At 53.8% G+C, this 15,259-nt stretch overlaps 1 protein-coding gene across 1 annotated transcript; it reads right to left on the bottom strand.

Annotated features, from left to right (window-relative positions):
- Positions 1–303: 303 nt before the first annotated feature.
- On the bottom strand, positions 304–9,996 carry RNF187 (ring finger protein 187). Its single transcript, XM_069466965.1, has 6 exons — positions 9,778–9,996; positions 9,049–9,130; positions 4,925–5,736; positions 3,376–3,468; positions 1,738–1,959; positions 304–806 (listed from the first exon to the last, which is right to left on the bottom strand). Exons 1-6 carry the CDS (start codon positions 9,994–9,996, stop codon positions 804–806), a joined length of 1,431 nt encoding a protein of 476 aa, XP_069323066.1. The 3' UTR covers positions 304–803.
- Positions 9,997–15,259: the final 5,263 nt, after the last annotated feature.

Genomic DNA, 15,259 nt, shown 5'->3' with positions numbered 1-15,259 from the left:
ACACGAGGATGCTGCAGGCAACTGCGCTACTGCTATGTCATGAGTTTTGCGAGATTCACCTACCAGAGGAAATATGAAGAACAAGCCAAAGATACAGCGAGATGAAATGCCACGGCAGGGCCCGGGGGACCCTGCAAGAGAGGGGGGACCAGGCGTAGGGAGGGTTCCTGCGTGGCCACGTGGGCCAGGAGGGGCAACGGGGAGGAGGGAGGTGGACAGGGCCACTGGGACGAGGCACTGTGGGCCCACACCCCCCGCAAGGGCAGGAGGGCCCCTCTCTCAGGGGGCATTGAGAGTGTTGTACTTTCTCTTCCCCGAGGAGCCGGGTTCCAAGCGCACCCCAGGACCCTTCGTGTGCTCCCTTCTCCCAGACACTAACCCCAAAAGCCTGCCCAAGGCACAGCCCCGTCCCAGGCACCCTTCGGAAGGTGTGGGGTCTGGTTCCCTTGGTGCCAAAGTGACGTCCCCATGCACAGGCATTGAAGCTGCTGGGGGCAGGGGAGGGTGGGCCCCGAGGCGCTAGGTGCGTCTCTGATGCAGGAATGGGCTGTGACCAGAGCCCGGGGCGGGGCTGGGTGCAGGTGGGGGAGTGGCTGGCCACTAGGGGAAATGTCTACAGCCCCAAACACATCACGCCTCAAGGAGAAGGGAAAAGGAACAGTGTTGAAACACGTATGATCTGGAACAACCGAAGGCGGAGGCACCGGAGACGCTTCCCTGCATCTACAGCTGACGGGTCCCTCGGAGGTGAGGATCCGTCCCCTCTGCCTCGGGCTCCAGGGGACCCTGCGGGGTCCGCGCCATCACTGCATGGGAGGGGAGAGGGACAGAGACAGGGTGAGAGACAGAGAAAGAGAGAGACAGAAAGATACAGAGGCAGAGACACACAGAGACAGAGACACAGATGGAGACATAGAGGCAGCAAGAGAAAGTGAGAGACATACAGTGAGACAAGGTGTCAGAAAAAGAAACAGAAACAGAGACAAAGAAAAAGAGACAGAGACAAAGAGAGACAGACAGAAAGACCGAGATACAAAGAGAGACAGAGATAAAGAGACAGAGACAGACACAAGCAAGCCAGAGAGAGACAGAAATAAAGACAGACACAGAGAGAGGAAGAGCTGGAGAGAAACAGATGCAGACACAGAGAGGGAGATCTCTACTGTCCCAGGCACGACACACCCAGACTCAGGAGACCTGACGTCCCTACCTGCACCAAACCCCGATCTCTGTGTCCCCTAGGCCAAAGCCTTGTCACCTGCAGTGGGCACGGATGACTGGGTCGCTCAGGCAGGGAGCTGCTGGTTCCAGCATCACAGCCCCAGGTGCAAAAAGCCCAGAGTGGGTGGCTGAGGGCCTCGAGATTTAGGCCAGGCCTTGGGCAGAGGGTGAGAAGAAACCCCGAGGACCAGAGCCCCAGGCAGGGGGTTTCCGCCCGGGCAGCTCTCAGAGCCCCAGGGTGGGACAGCGACCCTCCAGGCTCTGGCACTCGGGGCCCAGACGACCCTCCTGTGCAAAGACTGCAGACGCCTGGGACCGCCTCAGCTCAAATCCTCCTGACGTCACCCTCCCTGACCACCCACTCACTCCTGAGACTCGGCTGCATGAGGCCACGGTGCGCAGAGTCTGGCTGTGACTCTGGTAAATCACCCCTGGCAAGGGCTCCCCGCCAGGAAGACGCCAGCAAGCGAGCGCCACCCCCCCCCCATTGCCCCACTGGGCACAGGCCCCCCGCACCTGCAGCAGCATGCTGAGGCCCAGGTTGCGGTGCTTCCTCTCCAGCTCTGACACGGCCTGCAGCAGGGACCGGAACCGCTCGGCTGGGTCAGCCAGCTCGTCCTCCGGGACCCCCTCCTCTTTCTCAGCCTCCTGCAGGAAGTGCTCCTCCTCCTCAGCGAAGAAGGCCCGCAGCTTCTTGTAGTCAGTCAGGGCCTTCTTCCTGCGGTCCATCACGTGTCCCTACAGGGGAGGGGGCAGGCAGGAAAGGACACGTGTGTCCTTGGGCCCCAGCTGGGCACCTCGGGCCACCCTCCCCACAACCATCACCTATCCCTGGGGGAAGAGAAGGAATTGAGAATATGCCACCCCAAGACATGCTGCTGTGGCATATCGACTTATTTTGAATTAAAAGCATTAAAAAAAAAAACAACAAAAAAACAGGCGCAAGATCACTCTGATGTTCACTCTGCTTCTTAAAAGCAGATGAAGTTCCCATGCGGGCCAGGCTGGCATGGCAGCCTATAATCCTGGTGCTTTGGGAGACCAAGTTGGAAGGGTCACCTGAAGCCAGGAGTTCAAGACCATCCAGAGCAAAAGCAAGACCCCCTCTACTAAAAACAGAAAAATCAGCAGGGTGTTGTGGTGGCACGTGCCTGTAGCCCCAGCTACCTGGGAGGCTGAGGCAAGAGGATCACTTGAGCCCAGGAGTTTGAGGTTGCTGTGAGCTATGACGACACTACTGCACTCTACCAAGGGTGACAGAGCAAGAGGCTGTCTCAAAAAAGAAAAGTGCTTTGTTTCCACATGTGAAAAAAAAGGAGGTTAGAGGATTTATGAAACCTGGAGAAACTAGTATAGATTCACTATACACAAAGAAAAAGTCACCAGAGACAGTCTAAACTAATGTGTGATGTTACCTTGAGAAAAGTAATGCTATAGTTGGAATGTTTGTTGTCCCCCCCTAAATTCCCATGGTGACATCCTTATTCCTAGGTGATGGTGTTAAGAGGTGGGGCCTTTGGGAGGTGATTAGGTCATGAGGGTGGAGCCTCATGAATGGGATTTGTACCCTTAAATCAGGGACCCCAGAGAGACCCTCGCCTCTTCTGCCACGTGAGGACACAGTGAGAAGCCGCCATCTATGAACCAAGAAACAGACCGTCACCAGACGCCAAATCTGCCAGTGCCGTGATCTTGCACTTCCAGCCTCCAGAACCATGAGCAATAAATTTCTATAGTTTAAGCGGGCAGACTATGGTAGTATGTTATAGCTGCCCAAACACACTAAGACACTTAGCAAGTCCTCCGGGCACACGGATGGTTCTTCTGAGAAATAAAGGGCAGCTCTCAGATCAGAACCAAGAGTACTACAAAGAGTTAAATATGTGTTTAAATAAAACCCAAAAAGGAACTTGGATGAAGCAAATCACCTACAAATGTGGGGAGAAAAAGAGGCCCCGCCCACTTCAGCTAGATTCTATTTGGGAAATACAAACACATCCTAGAAAAATACCCTGGAGCTCATTAACGTCCAAAGGCCCCTCCCACAACTAACCAGCCCGGGGTCCGTAACCTGGCCCTTTGTCTAGAGTCCTGAAACCAAGATCCCGAGTTTACCCAGACCCCGAGGCTGCCACAGGCCCCCCCCCCACTTGCCTTCCACACGGCAGCCGCTGACTCCGCCTGGCCGTGCAGGTCCCGTGCATCGTTCAAGTCTTTTTTCATGATTTCCACGGACCCCTTGTTCTCCTGGAGAGAGAGGCTGGTTACTGAGGGTGAGCAGGTCTGGGTCCCCAGGCCACCACACCCAGAGGGACATCACACCAGCCAATTGCACTAACAGTCTGTCCCAGAATCAACCCCCAAGTACATGTTCTTTGTCTACAGACGGCAGCATGTACCCAGTTAAAAGGTTTCTCATGGTACTGGGTGCCAGAGCTAAAGCGGCCATCTAGGTGGGTTCTGGAATTCCGTGCTCGTAAGTGGGCCCTGTTTGGTGTGCGCTCTGTCCAGCATCAAAGGCCTACACGGTCTTCTCTGCACCCAGCCCAAGTGGGATGTGGGTCAGTCTGCTGGTGGCAGGAGTGCCCAGTGGCACAGGCTGGCTGGGCACCTGCTCTGGGATCCAGTGGTAGCTTATCTGCTGAACCTCACCTCTCCCACCTCTCTGGTGTCCACGGGCAGTGACCCCAGGGCACACACGCTATTCCCAGAGTGCAGGGAAGGGGTCACAGCGCCTGGCACTGGCAGGTGCCCAAACATACCAGGTAGGCTTTTTCGCTGGTGCGCAGCGTCCAGGCGCCACTGTCTGGGTACCCAGGGACCTGGCTGTTCTCTCAGAAATAACAGTGTCCCCTCACCCAACCCCCCATGGGCACGATCTCAGGCCCCCAGGACTCAGCTGCAGTCAGACTCTCAAGGCAGGTTTCTGCCCAGTGGCAAAGAGAACATCGGGGAAGATTCCAGAAGGGGGTGGGTGAGGGGACCCAGGGGGCAGCCAGGCAGGCCGAGTGGTGGCTCAGAGAGTGGGCAAGAACGTGGAATAGGCTGGTATACATGCGATGGACCAAAGGGGCTGACAGCATTGCTCCCAGGACACAACCTGTACCAGGGTTGGGAGGGGTGGGGAGGGACGGCGGGGGTGAGGCCAGCCTCCGAGTGACGTCACACCTGAGGGACAGCGAGGGGGAGGGGTCAACCTGTGGGAGCTGGAGGGGGCCTCCAGGGCACACTGGGGGTGGGGACCACGAGGATAGGGGAGGAGGAGAAAGGCACGTAGGAGGAAAGAGCACAGGACTTCGCAGGAACAGAAAGGAGGGGCGGGGACAGTGGAGATGAGACCGAACAGGGTTCTGCGAGAAAGGGGGTGGGGGAAGACCCGGCACAGGACCCCGTGGGCGAGGAACAGCGGAGGTACGGAAAGCACAGGTCTGTGGGCAGGGCCAGGGCTCCGCGGGGACCCTGGGGAGAGGGGCACAGAGCACAGGCCAGGGGCTGGGACCACGGAGATGGGAATGGCGTAGGGCGCCACAGAGATTCCCCCCCGCCGAGGGAGGGGCACAGGGCTCCCCGGGGACAGCGGAGATGGGGAAGGCACTGGCCGCCGCAGAGACTCGGGGGGAGGGCCCAGGACGCCGTCTCCGGGCGGGGACAGGGCTCCGCGGGGGGGCAGAGCACAGGACCCCCCCGCCCCGGGCCCGCGCACCTTGCCGCGCAGCGCCTTCCTCCAGCGCGGCTCCCACTCGGGCGGCTCGGGGCCCGCGGCCATGCGGCAGGCGGCGCACAGCGGCCCGGCGTCGGCGCGGCACAGCAGCTGCAGCGCGGCCTCGCTGGCCGGCCCGTCGCGCGCGGGCGCCGCGGCCGCCTCCTCGAGCGCCAGCAGGCGGCGGCTGAGCGGCGGGCGGCCGGGCTCCACCGCGCGCTGCCAGCAGTCGTCGGCGCACTCAGGGCACGGGAACGGCCCGTCCTCCTCGGCCCAGAAGCGCACCACGCACGCCCGGCAGAAGCGGTGGCCGCAGTCGGCACGCACCGGCTCCCGCGGCGCGCGCTGGCACAGGGCACAGGCGGCCTCGGCGGGGCCGGCGGGGAGCGCCAGGGCTGCGGGCGGCGGGGCCGGCGAGGGCGCGGGCAAAGAGGGCCGGGGCGGCCGGAAAGCGGGCCGGAGAGCTGATCCGGGACGGGGACGAGAACCCTGACGACGACGACACCAACGCCGGGGACGCGCGCGTGGGGCGGGGTCCTGGCGGCGGTGCGCTCCACCCCGCAGGTCCTGGCAGCGGTGCGCTCCACCCCACAGGTCCTGGCAGCTTTGTGCCCCACGCAGGTCCTGGCAGCGGTGCGCCCACGGACCAGGTCCTGGCAGCTTTGTGTCCCCGCAAGGTCCCGGGTGCAGTGCGTGGGCAGAGGTGCGGTCCACCCACAAGGTCCGGCAGCGGTACGTTCCGCCTGCAAGGTCCTGGCAGTCGTGCGCTCCACCCCTCGGTTCCTGGCAGCGGTGCGCTTCACTGTCTGGCTCTCCTGCTGGCCCACGTCCTCGTACCCTGAAATTTTACTGGGACTGTCACTTCCTGTATTAGTGACTCATGAGAAAGAGGGAAACAAAGTATTTTTCATTATTTGGAGATTCCATTTCTAAAAGTATTTTTCTGTAAGCTGCTAGGATCTGAACTGTGCGTTACCGCCTCCTCCCCCCTAGTGGCACACCCACGTGGGTCGGGGCGGGGCTGGAAAATGGCCTGCGCGGGCCTACCCTGCGTGGACACCCCTTGCGTGCTCGGATTCCCAAGTGCGCCCGTCCCGCATGCACCGCCCTGCGTGGACGTGCCCCTTGTGCACTCATCCTGCACGGACTTTCCCTTGTGAGCCCTCCGTGCGTGGACAGTCCTTGCATACATCCTCCCGGCCTGGGACCTCCTCGCGTGGGCCTTCCGCGCATGCGCTCGTCTTGCGCTGGCCTTCCCTGCGTGGACACACCATGCGTGCATGGGTTCTCGGCTGCACCCATCCCGCAGGCACCGCCCCGAGTGGACATGTCCCATGCACATGTCCCATGTACTGCCCGTGCACTCATCCTGCATGGACAGTCCCTTGCGCGGGCCCTCCGTGGGACACCCCTTGCATACACCGTGCCTGGGACGGCCCGCGTGGCCTCCTGGTCCCTGGGGAGCCAGCCTCAAAGTCGGAGGACTCTGGAGGGGAGAAAGCTTTCATGGACTCAGTGGTGAAGCCTGTCACAGGCGTATTTGTTAGCGATTCTTTAAAAAAAAAAAAAATAAAGGGAGGGAGGAAGAAAGGAAGGGAAAGGAAACTTTTTGGAAGAGCAATCTTTTTATTTTGAAAACAAGCAAGCATACACCTAAAAAATGTAATTTAATACTACCCAATTTTTAAATTTTAAAAATGTTATTCCATTAAAGGGAAAAATCTAATGAGGTATTACTTTTTGGTTTTATGAGAGCTATTTAATTGACTTGGAAATGCACTAAATGTGCTGCTGGAAGAGTGACAAGTAGCCTGGGGCTAGTTCTGTGGAGTAGTGGTTAGAAGCCTTCCAGTCCAGCCTAGCTAATTTGTTGGGTAAACTAGGAACATGATGGGAGAAAAGTAAAGAATAAAAATGAGCAGACTTCATAATGGACTAAAGGATGTGCGTGAGAAAAATAAACAAGAGTGATAATCAAAGACAAACAGCCAAATGAGGAATATTTGAGCCACAAATATACAGAGTTCATAAAATTTGGTAAGGAAAGGTACAATGGAAAAATACGCCTGCTCAACAACACAAATGATTGAATAGACATGAGAAAAAATGTACATTCTGACCAGTTAAGGTATCAGAAAATAAAGCAAGACTCCTTTTTTTCACTATTAAGTAAGCAGACAAAAAGGACTGGAGAGGTCCATGAGTTATTGCTCAGTATTAACATTTCATAGATATCAAAAAAAAAAAAAAAACAGTAAAATATTTGCTGGTCTTGGGAGTTTTGGGCTCTTGAATTCCCATTGCTTTGGTATCAAAGAACTAAATAAGAGCATGTCTCACCACAAAGTTGTTCTTCACAAGATAGCATTTTAAATTGATTAATGTGAAATATTTGGGGATTTAATTGACAAGTACTAAAAAATCTGAGTATTTTCTATAAGACTGTGATAAAGTGGGGTTTGTTTTGTTTGTTTTGAGACAGAGTCTTGCTCTGTCACCCTGGCTAGAGTGCAATGTCGTTAGCCTGACTCACTGCAACCTCAAATTCCTAGGCTCAAGTGATCCTCCTGCCTCAGCCACCCTAGTAGCTGGGACTAACGGCACGTGTCACCACGACGCCTTGCTGATTTTTCTGTTTTTAGTAGAGGGGGTCTTGTTCTTGCTCTGGATGGTCTTGAACTCCTGAGCTCAAGTGATCCTCACACCTGGGCCTCCCAAAGTGCTAGGATTACAGGCAGGAGTCACCACACCCAGCCAGTACTATTTGTTTTTATCCACTATTGAATAAATGAATAAATAAAATGAACACCAGCCAGAGATAGAGAGTGCATTCTGGGCAAGGCCCAACCACAAAGAGCCCTGCGCTAGTCAGGGGTGCTAATGGAAAAAAGCAAACCCAAACTCTATAAAATAATTTTAAGAGGTTTATTCTGAGCCAATGTGTGTGACCTCAACCTGGGAGAGCCACACTCAAGAAGCCTTGAGCAAGTGTGGTCTCAAGGTGACTGGGTTACACTTTGGTTTTGCACATTTTAGGGAGACAGGAATTGCAGTTAAAATCATACATGTAAGGGAAGCATTGGTTTTGCCAGAAAAGGCAGGACATCTCAAAGTGGAGGCTTGCAGGTTATAGGTGGGTTCAAAGATTCTTTGATTTGTAATTGGTTAAAGAAATAAAGCTTTGTCTAAAGGCCTGGAATGTTTTAAGGTGGATAAGAAAGTCTGTTGATCAGGGACAAGCCACAATATACAGACTCAAGTGATCTTTTGAGCAAATTGATGGCTGCATAAATAACTTTCACAAAATGAATGACTAAATTTAAAAATGGTGAATATTAAGTTGCCTTTAATATCCGATAATTATGGATAACAACTTTGTACGATATGTTAACCTTTTGACATAAAAAAAAATCACATCACAACCAATGACTCAATTTTTCATGTTTTCATTTTGCCTTTTTAAAAAACTTAAGATGTGGGGCCACCCACAAGAAAGGGAGTCAATTTTTCATTTTAATTGCAATTATAATGCTAATCTCTTAAATATGTCAGATGTCTAAATTCCTCAAAAACTGTAAGATTCTGAAAACCCAAATATACCTATGGTATTTCTAAACTGAAAGTAATCAGAATAATAGTAATTCCAAGGGTTTGTGTCACTATCCATAATTCTAAAACAAGCCCATCATCCTCACCCAAGCAAATTGGGGTTTCTTCCCCGGAGGGCTGGAGTGAATGAATGATAGTGTTTCTGCTCAGATCCCAGCACCTGGTCTCCAGCTTTAACCTGGATGTTACCAGGAACACGGACTGGAACCGAAAAGGGCCTTGCTTGGTACCTTACACAGCCTTCAGACGCAAGTTACAGCTCTCTGCTTTCTTCCATCTAAAATTTGCAATATCCCTGACCCGATGGTTCAGGCTGCCATAACACAATGCCAAAGACTGGGTGCCTTAAATGATAGAAATTTATTTTCTCACAGTCCTCGAGGCTGTAAGTCCAAAATCAAGGTGTAACAGGGCTGGTCTTCTCCCAGTGTCCTAGCAGGGTCGTTTCTCTGTATGTGTCTGTGTCGTAATCTCCTCCTCTTACGGGGACACCAGTCTTGTGGGATTAGGGTCCACACCAATGAACTCGTTTACCTTAATTTCCTCTTCCATGGCTCCATCTCCAAACACAGTCACATTCTGAGGTCTGGGGGGCAGGGCCTGTGAAATTCGGAGGGACATAATTCAGCCCATCACGACCCCTGTCCAGCGAGCAGGATGAGCGGCCTTCCTCTCAGCTCAGAGCTGCGTCCTCTGGTTTCTCAGGGTACTTGGATTCTTGCACACATTGAGGGTTCGTGTATCTCTGAGATCACAACGGAGCCTTTGTCAATGACGGCCATCTCTAGACGTGGGGCACCTCAGGTGACGCGGGTTAACTGCACGGCTCTAGAAAACTATCGGTTTGTCACCAGCATTGCCCTCTGTTCACGAGCGCCTCCACGGTGGACAGCATAGGGCCCAGGGAAAACTTCCCTTTCACCCCCCGCCTCGAAGGTTCTCTGAAAAATCCTGCTTTTAGCTAAACAGAGGGCGGACAGAGAACTCTCCTGCAGCGGTGTCTTAATTGCCTTCAGCTCAGCAATCCGTTTTTGGGGGAGGCACATTCTGTATCTCACAGCAACACCACGCCAGGAAGATGGTGCGCGCAGGATCTGAGGCTCAAATGTAGACTACAGAAGCCAGGGACAGGCGGCGAGCCCAGTCCCCGTCCGGGCCTGGGTGAGAAAAGTCTATGGCACTGGGTGTGTTTTGGGGGGGCGGGGGGCGTGTACCACGTCAGTTAATTGACATTGCAGGTGGCTCACAGAAGGGCCTTTCTGCGCAGTCCGGGTGCCCAGGTTTCCATCTTCCGCTCGCGCGCCCCCTGCGGATGCAGCACAGGTTGGGGGGAGGTCCTCGGGAGTGAGGGTGACGCGCTGGCCGGGGCTGGCGGACCAGCCAAGGACCGCGGAGTCCCTCCAGGCCGGCCTCGCGCCTCCAGAGGCGCCATCGCGGCCGGGCTCGGTCTTGGGGTCCCGCGCCATGAGGCACCCCCGGACGCTGGGCGCTACGCCAGGGTGCCCGGCTGCAGGGATGCTAGATACGGGGTGCTGGGGTTACCAGGGTGCAGGGGTGCCGCGGTGCGCGGATGATGCCCGGGTACTGAAGGGAGCAGGGGCCGCCCCCTCCTTTGCACGATCCCGGGTGAGCCGCTCACGCAGACAGCGGAGGAGCAGCCGTCGCTAGCATTTGCACGAATTGGCCGATCTCGGTTGGTCCAAATTCAATCCTACCCGCCCCTTACCGCAAACCGATTGGCTGATATGCCTTTCCAAGCCTTCATTCCGTCACCCTTGCGGCGTCCCTCGGCTTTGTTTCTGAGTTTGGAATTTGTTGTATTTTAGGCACGTCTGTGCCTTAATGTTTTCTCTTCTGTCCTTGGACATCGTCATGATTTCCTGACACGCGTGTGACGCAGGGATGCGACTGCTTTGGAGTGGAGGGTGGCGGCGGGGACCAGCCTGGGATGTCCCTCGGGGTATGTCCGGGTCGTAGCCAACTGGCCGCCCACCCCCAATCTCCCCTCCTGACGCCCGGCCCCCAGTCCTCGGGCTCGGGGCCCTGCGCTCCTCCGGCCTACTTCTCCCAGGGTGGAGCCCACCTCTCCTGAAAATACACAAATTCTTCCCATTAACATAGCCTTGTGATGTGTGCGTTGCCTGATTTCCCTATCTTCTCCAAATCCTGCGTGAGGCCATTAGATTCGAGAGCCCTTAAGATAACTAATTACTGTGCTTAGGAAATGTAAGTGAGGAACTTGGGGCGGGGAGCTCACTCCCGCAGGAAAACGGTTCACCAAAACCTACTGTGGAGCCGAGCGGCTCGGGAGGGGCCCTTAGCCCCGGGGGCGCCCGCCCGGGCCCCCGAGACGCCGTCCGTGCGCGGCGCGGGTGGCGGGCGCGTCTCTGCAGCAGGAGCGCGCGGCGCGCCGGGACGCGAATGGAGTCTGCGCGTTCATCGTGGTGCTCACAAAATTGCTTTGGCTGCTGTTTCGCTTCGCCTGCACGTCACTTGTCCTTCCTTCCCACCTGCCTCTGGTATTTGCAGCTCTTTCCTATTTGATGAAATACGATGGAAATGGGTACAAAAGCTGCGTCTGAGACGTGGGCGTTGGGGATCCTGCCGTTTTACCTCCTCGCCTTGGTCCGAACGCGGGCGCTTCTGGGCGCCAGGCCCTGGTGAACGCCTCCCGTCACCGCGGCTGGGGAGGCCCCGGTGCCGGCCCAACGGAAACATTGCCTTTAAGACAGGGGATTCCCGGGCGACCCAACCCTGAGCCACAGGAATCGTCCCGGTGGAAATGCTCCCCGGCGGTGGCAGGAAGGCCTTTGTACCCGGATGCCACCTGGAAGCTGTACAGAGGACAAAGGCCGCGCAAAGCCTCTTTTCCTTCTTCGCACTTTTGCAAGCATTAAGCGAGGTCCCATGGGCCCTGCAAACCTCCATGGCACGCCCCGTCATTTCAGCTTCTCCTGCTTCCTCCAGCTCCAAATCCCAAAATGTTCCAATTAGTCCTTTTCCCATCTGTAGGGTGCTGCTGGCCCCGGGCAGATGCCCGCCTCCCGGTGGGGTCTGGATGTGGCCTGCTTTTCTTTAGCTATTCGAGGATAGACAGTCAGCACTCTTCAGGGGAAAATAACACCACAACATGTATGTGTCCTGTGTCTGCCATTGCAATGCGCCATGCCATTTGTATTAAATGCTCGTTTGTGAGAATTTTAAAGGGACCTGGCCTCTTGGCTGAGGGATGAGGGGAGTGGAAAGCACTCACTGCAGGAAGCCTTTATCCTAGTAGAAAAGGAAGCACCATCTGGGGCTGCACAAATGTCTAAGATGTTAAAATGGGCTCATTTCTTGCATTCAGTCATTCATTCCATGCATTTATTGACTGGCTTCCAGCACCAGGGACTCTGAACTCTAGAACCATTAAAGGCAGCGGCTGGCAGGGCTGGGTAGGGTGTGGGGGGAGGTATTCATGTGTTTTTAAAAATAATCTAACCCCCTTTTTATTTTTATTTATTTTTCAGAAACAGGGTCTCCCTCTGTCACCCAGGCTGGAGTGCAGTGGCGTCATCATAGCTCCCTCAACTCCTGAGCTCAAGCAGTCTTCTTGCCCCAGCCCCTGAAGTAGCTGGGACTACAGCACACAATCCCACACCCCACGAATTGTTAAATTTTTCGTAGAGACAAAGTCTGGCTATGTTGCCAAGGCTGGTCTCTAACTCCTGGCCTCAAGCAGCCCTCCTGCCTGGGCCTCTCACAGTGCAGGCGTGAGCCTCCAGGCCAGGCCTAACCCTCTTTTAGATGACTCTACCAGGCCATTACTCCCCAGCACAGATGCCTGCTCCTGGTAGCTAAGCTAGAAGCCACTGTTTTTTTTTTGTTGTTTCTTTTTCTTTTCCTTTCCCCTCTCCCTGACTCCCTCCCTCTTCTTTCTTTCTCATGAGGAAAATCTCAAGTTTACCCTATAGTGAATGTTCCATCTGTCAATACATCATGTGGTCTCAATCCCAAAACACTGTCTCCGTTGGCTGAGGTTGCTATAACAGAACACCACAGACTAAGTGGCTTAAACAACAGAAATTTATTTCTCGCAGTCTGGAGGCTGGAAGTCTGAGATCAGGTTCTGTGAGGTTCCCCTTCTTGGTCCGCAGACAGCAACCTTCCCACTGTGTCTTCACGTGGCAACGTAGGAGCTCAGAAAACAATGCCCCCAAATGAAGGCCTCAGAGGCAGCCTCTGAAGCAAAAGTTTCTCTCTGACCTTCTCCTGCCCTCCTATCCCTCAGTCCCATCCTCCCTCCAGGCTAGCCAGAGAAACCAGAATCCCTCTTCCCCAAGGTGGGTCATGGAAACCAGAACCTCTTTTCCCTAAAGCCAGACACAACACCTAAAAATATGACTCTAACTTGGACCCCGCCTTTCTGTATAAAAACAGTCCGTAAAGAAATTCTGTGACCCACCTTGTTTGACTGTAGGTCATGAGACCCTCATCCCAGAGCGGGCCCTGCCCAGACCCAGGAGGAAGGACGCTGCTCAGAGAGGCCAAGAGGAATCTAGACAGACGGCCTCGCTGGGCTTCCCCACTCTGCCTGCCAGCATCAGGCCATATCCTTTTTGTCCAACCGTATTTCTGCACAGCTGTCCATAGTTTGTTTAACTTAAGCATAAAAATGGAGTTTCCCCTCTATCTTTGAATCTTCACTCTACAGGCTCCCATGTCATGTAAAACTATAATCAAATACATGTGGATGCCTTTTTTCCTATTAATCTGCCTTTTGTCAGTTAATTTTTCAGTGACCCTTCAGTGGGTGATGGGGAAATTTTCCCTTGGCACCTGTAGCAGTGAGAAAGAGAAAAGCAAGCTCTATTCTTCTAAGGGCACTAATCCCATTATGAGGACTGCACCCTCATGATCTAATCACCTCCTAAAGGCCCCCACCGCCTAACACCATCACCTTGGGGAAGGGGGTTTTCAGCCTGTGAATTTGTGGGTGACACAAATATTCAGTCCACAGCAATGACCCATGAGAAGCTGGGGCTGACCTCCTGACACTACCAAGCAGCCACTATATGGCGGGCAGAGCAATTCCTAAATCTTCGCAGCTACACTGAAAGACAACTTCTTACCCAAAGACCTTCTTGGAAGCACCTCCCGCCCTACTCTAAGTTTTGTTCCGAACCTACCCACCCCTATAAGAAGCCAGGCTGATGAGTTCTTGTGAAGCTAATTTACTAGGGCTCTTGCTAACACTGGATTTTCCAAGAAAGTGCATGGATGGGCCTAGGAGGAGGACCAGGAGGAGCCTGACTACCATTTGGCCAAGCTGAGACTCTTTGACATAGAGCATACCCTGCAGGGCTGTTAAAAGAACTAAATTGAATTAAGTATTTATTAATATTAAGGGGTTACCTAGCTTCTAGCAAGCACTCTGGAAATGTTTGCTAAACCCACTGCATATTTGAAAATGAAACATTAAAAAAAATGCTTAAAGATTAGTATCCAAAGCAGCTCAGGGAACCCTGAGATTGCACAGTTGCAAGGGTGCAACAGACCTTAGAAGACAGACTTGACTGCAGAGGGCACTGCCTCAGTTAACAGGCTTACTCACTCGACAAACATTGATTGGACCTTCGCTAGGTGCCAAGCTCTGTGCTGGGCCCTGGAGATTCAGACTTGAAAGCCACATCCTCCTTGCCCTGTGGATTACAGCTTAGTCCTGTTGTGGTGGGAGAGAGAAAGGCTCATGCTACACAGTTACGTGATGGAGCTGCCTGGGGCATAAACAGCTCAGCTGAGGCAGCCCAAGCTGCATGTGGCTGGGTCAGTCCTAAGGAGGAAAGGAGTTAAGAGGAATTCGGCACAAAATGTAAATCTGGGCACCCTGCCAGTTGCTTCACACACATTGACTCTCAAGCAACCCTGTCAAGGTTACACTTCCAGACTCATTTTACAGATGAGGACATGGAGGCTAGGAGAAGGTAAATAATTTGCCCAAGGTAGGGCAGATAAATGACCTCCAGACCAGGACTTCTCAAATTGTTAAGTGCACCCACACCCCTTTTAAAAATGCAGATTGACTCAACCCTTTTGGAGTGGGGCCCAAGACTGCTTTTCTAACCAGCTGCAGGTGATGCTGAAATTCTTCACATCTTGTTTCTTTGTTGGGAGTTAATAGAACAGATTCTCTAAGCCTGTGTCCTCATGGGTGTAATTGCAGAGCAACTCTAGTACCTACCTCTTGGATGTATTAGGAGACAGAAAAGACTATGCATCTCAAGCGCTTAGCATTAGGGCTGTCACCTTAAAGGGATTCCAGGGGCCCTAATAACAATACGAAGGACTAGCATTTTATTTGAAGCTCATTCAACTCCTCTCCAGTTAAAAATCTGCTGTGTGCCTTGCTACACGTCTAGTACCTTAGCATATTTTCTGTGTTTCCTAATGAACTGTTTGGATCTACTCTTGAATTCTGAAATGAACGTTATCTCTTTGGTCTTGGTGGGGCGGGGATGAGGGGAAATAACTGGTTAAGACAGTTGCAAGCCGCCATTCCCACCCGCATCTTCCTTACTAAATAAGTACCAGCTCCAGCTCCCCGCTGTCGGCCGCAGGAAGAAGTGCCCCAGTGTAACTGCCTCACAGCCGGAGAAGACCGAGATGCGGGGCTGCAACCGGTTTCCTTCCCAGCCGCGTCCAGACCCACCACCGATACAGAAGCACACAAAAGTCCCCTCCGGGTTTGAG

The sequence above is a fragment of the Eulemur rufifrons genome, chromosome 4 (genome assembly GCF_041146395.1).
Source record: "Eulemur rufifrons isolate Redbay chromosome 4, OSU_ERuf_1, whole genome shotgun sequence".
In the NCBI taxonomy this organism is placed as follows: Eukaryota; Metazoa; Chordata; class Mammalia; order Primates; family Lemuridae; genus Eulemur; species Eulemur rufifrons.
This window is presented reverse-complemented; position numbering and strand designations above follow the sequence as displayed.

Bases quoted from the DNA above. Each gene is read 5' to 3' on its own strand.
- RNF187 (XM_069466965.1), bottom strand. From the start codon at position 9,996: ATGGCGCGGGACCCCAAGACCGAGCCCGGCCGCGATGGCGCCTCTGGA. The intron at 5,737-9,048 runs GTGTGGACCCTA...GTGGGCCAGCAG, and splicing joins TAAGGTAAACGAGTTCATTG to GAGAGCCAGACAGTGAAGCG. The intron at 3,469-4,924 runs GTGCGCGGGCCC...CTCTCTCTCCAG, and splicing joins GGAAGGCGCTGCGCGGCAAG to GAGAACAAGGGGTCCGTGGA.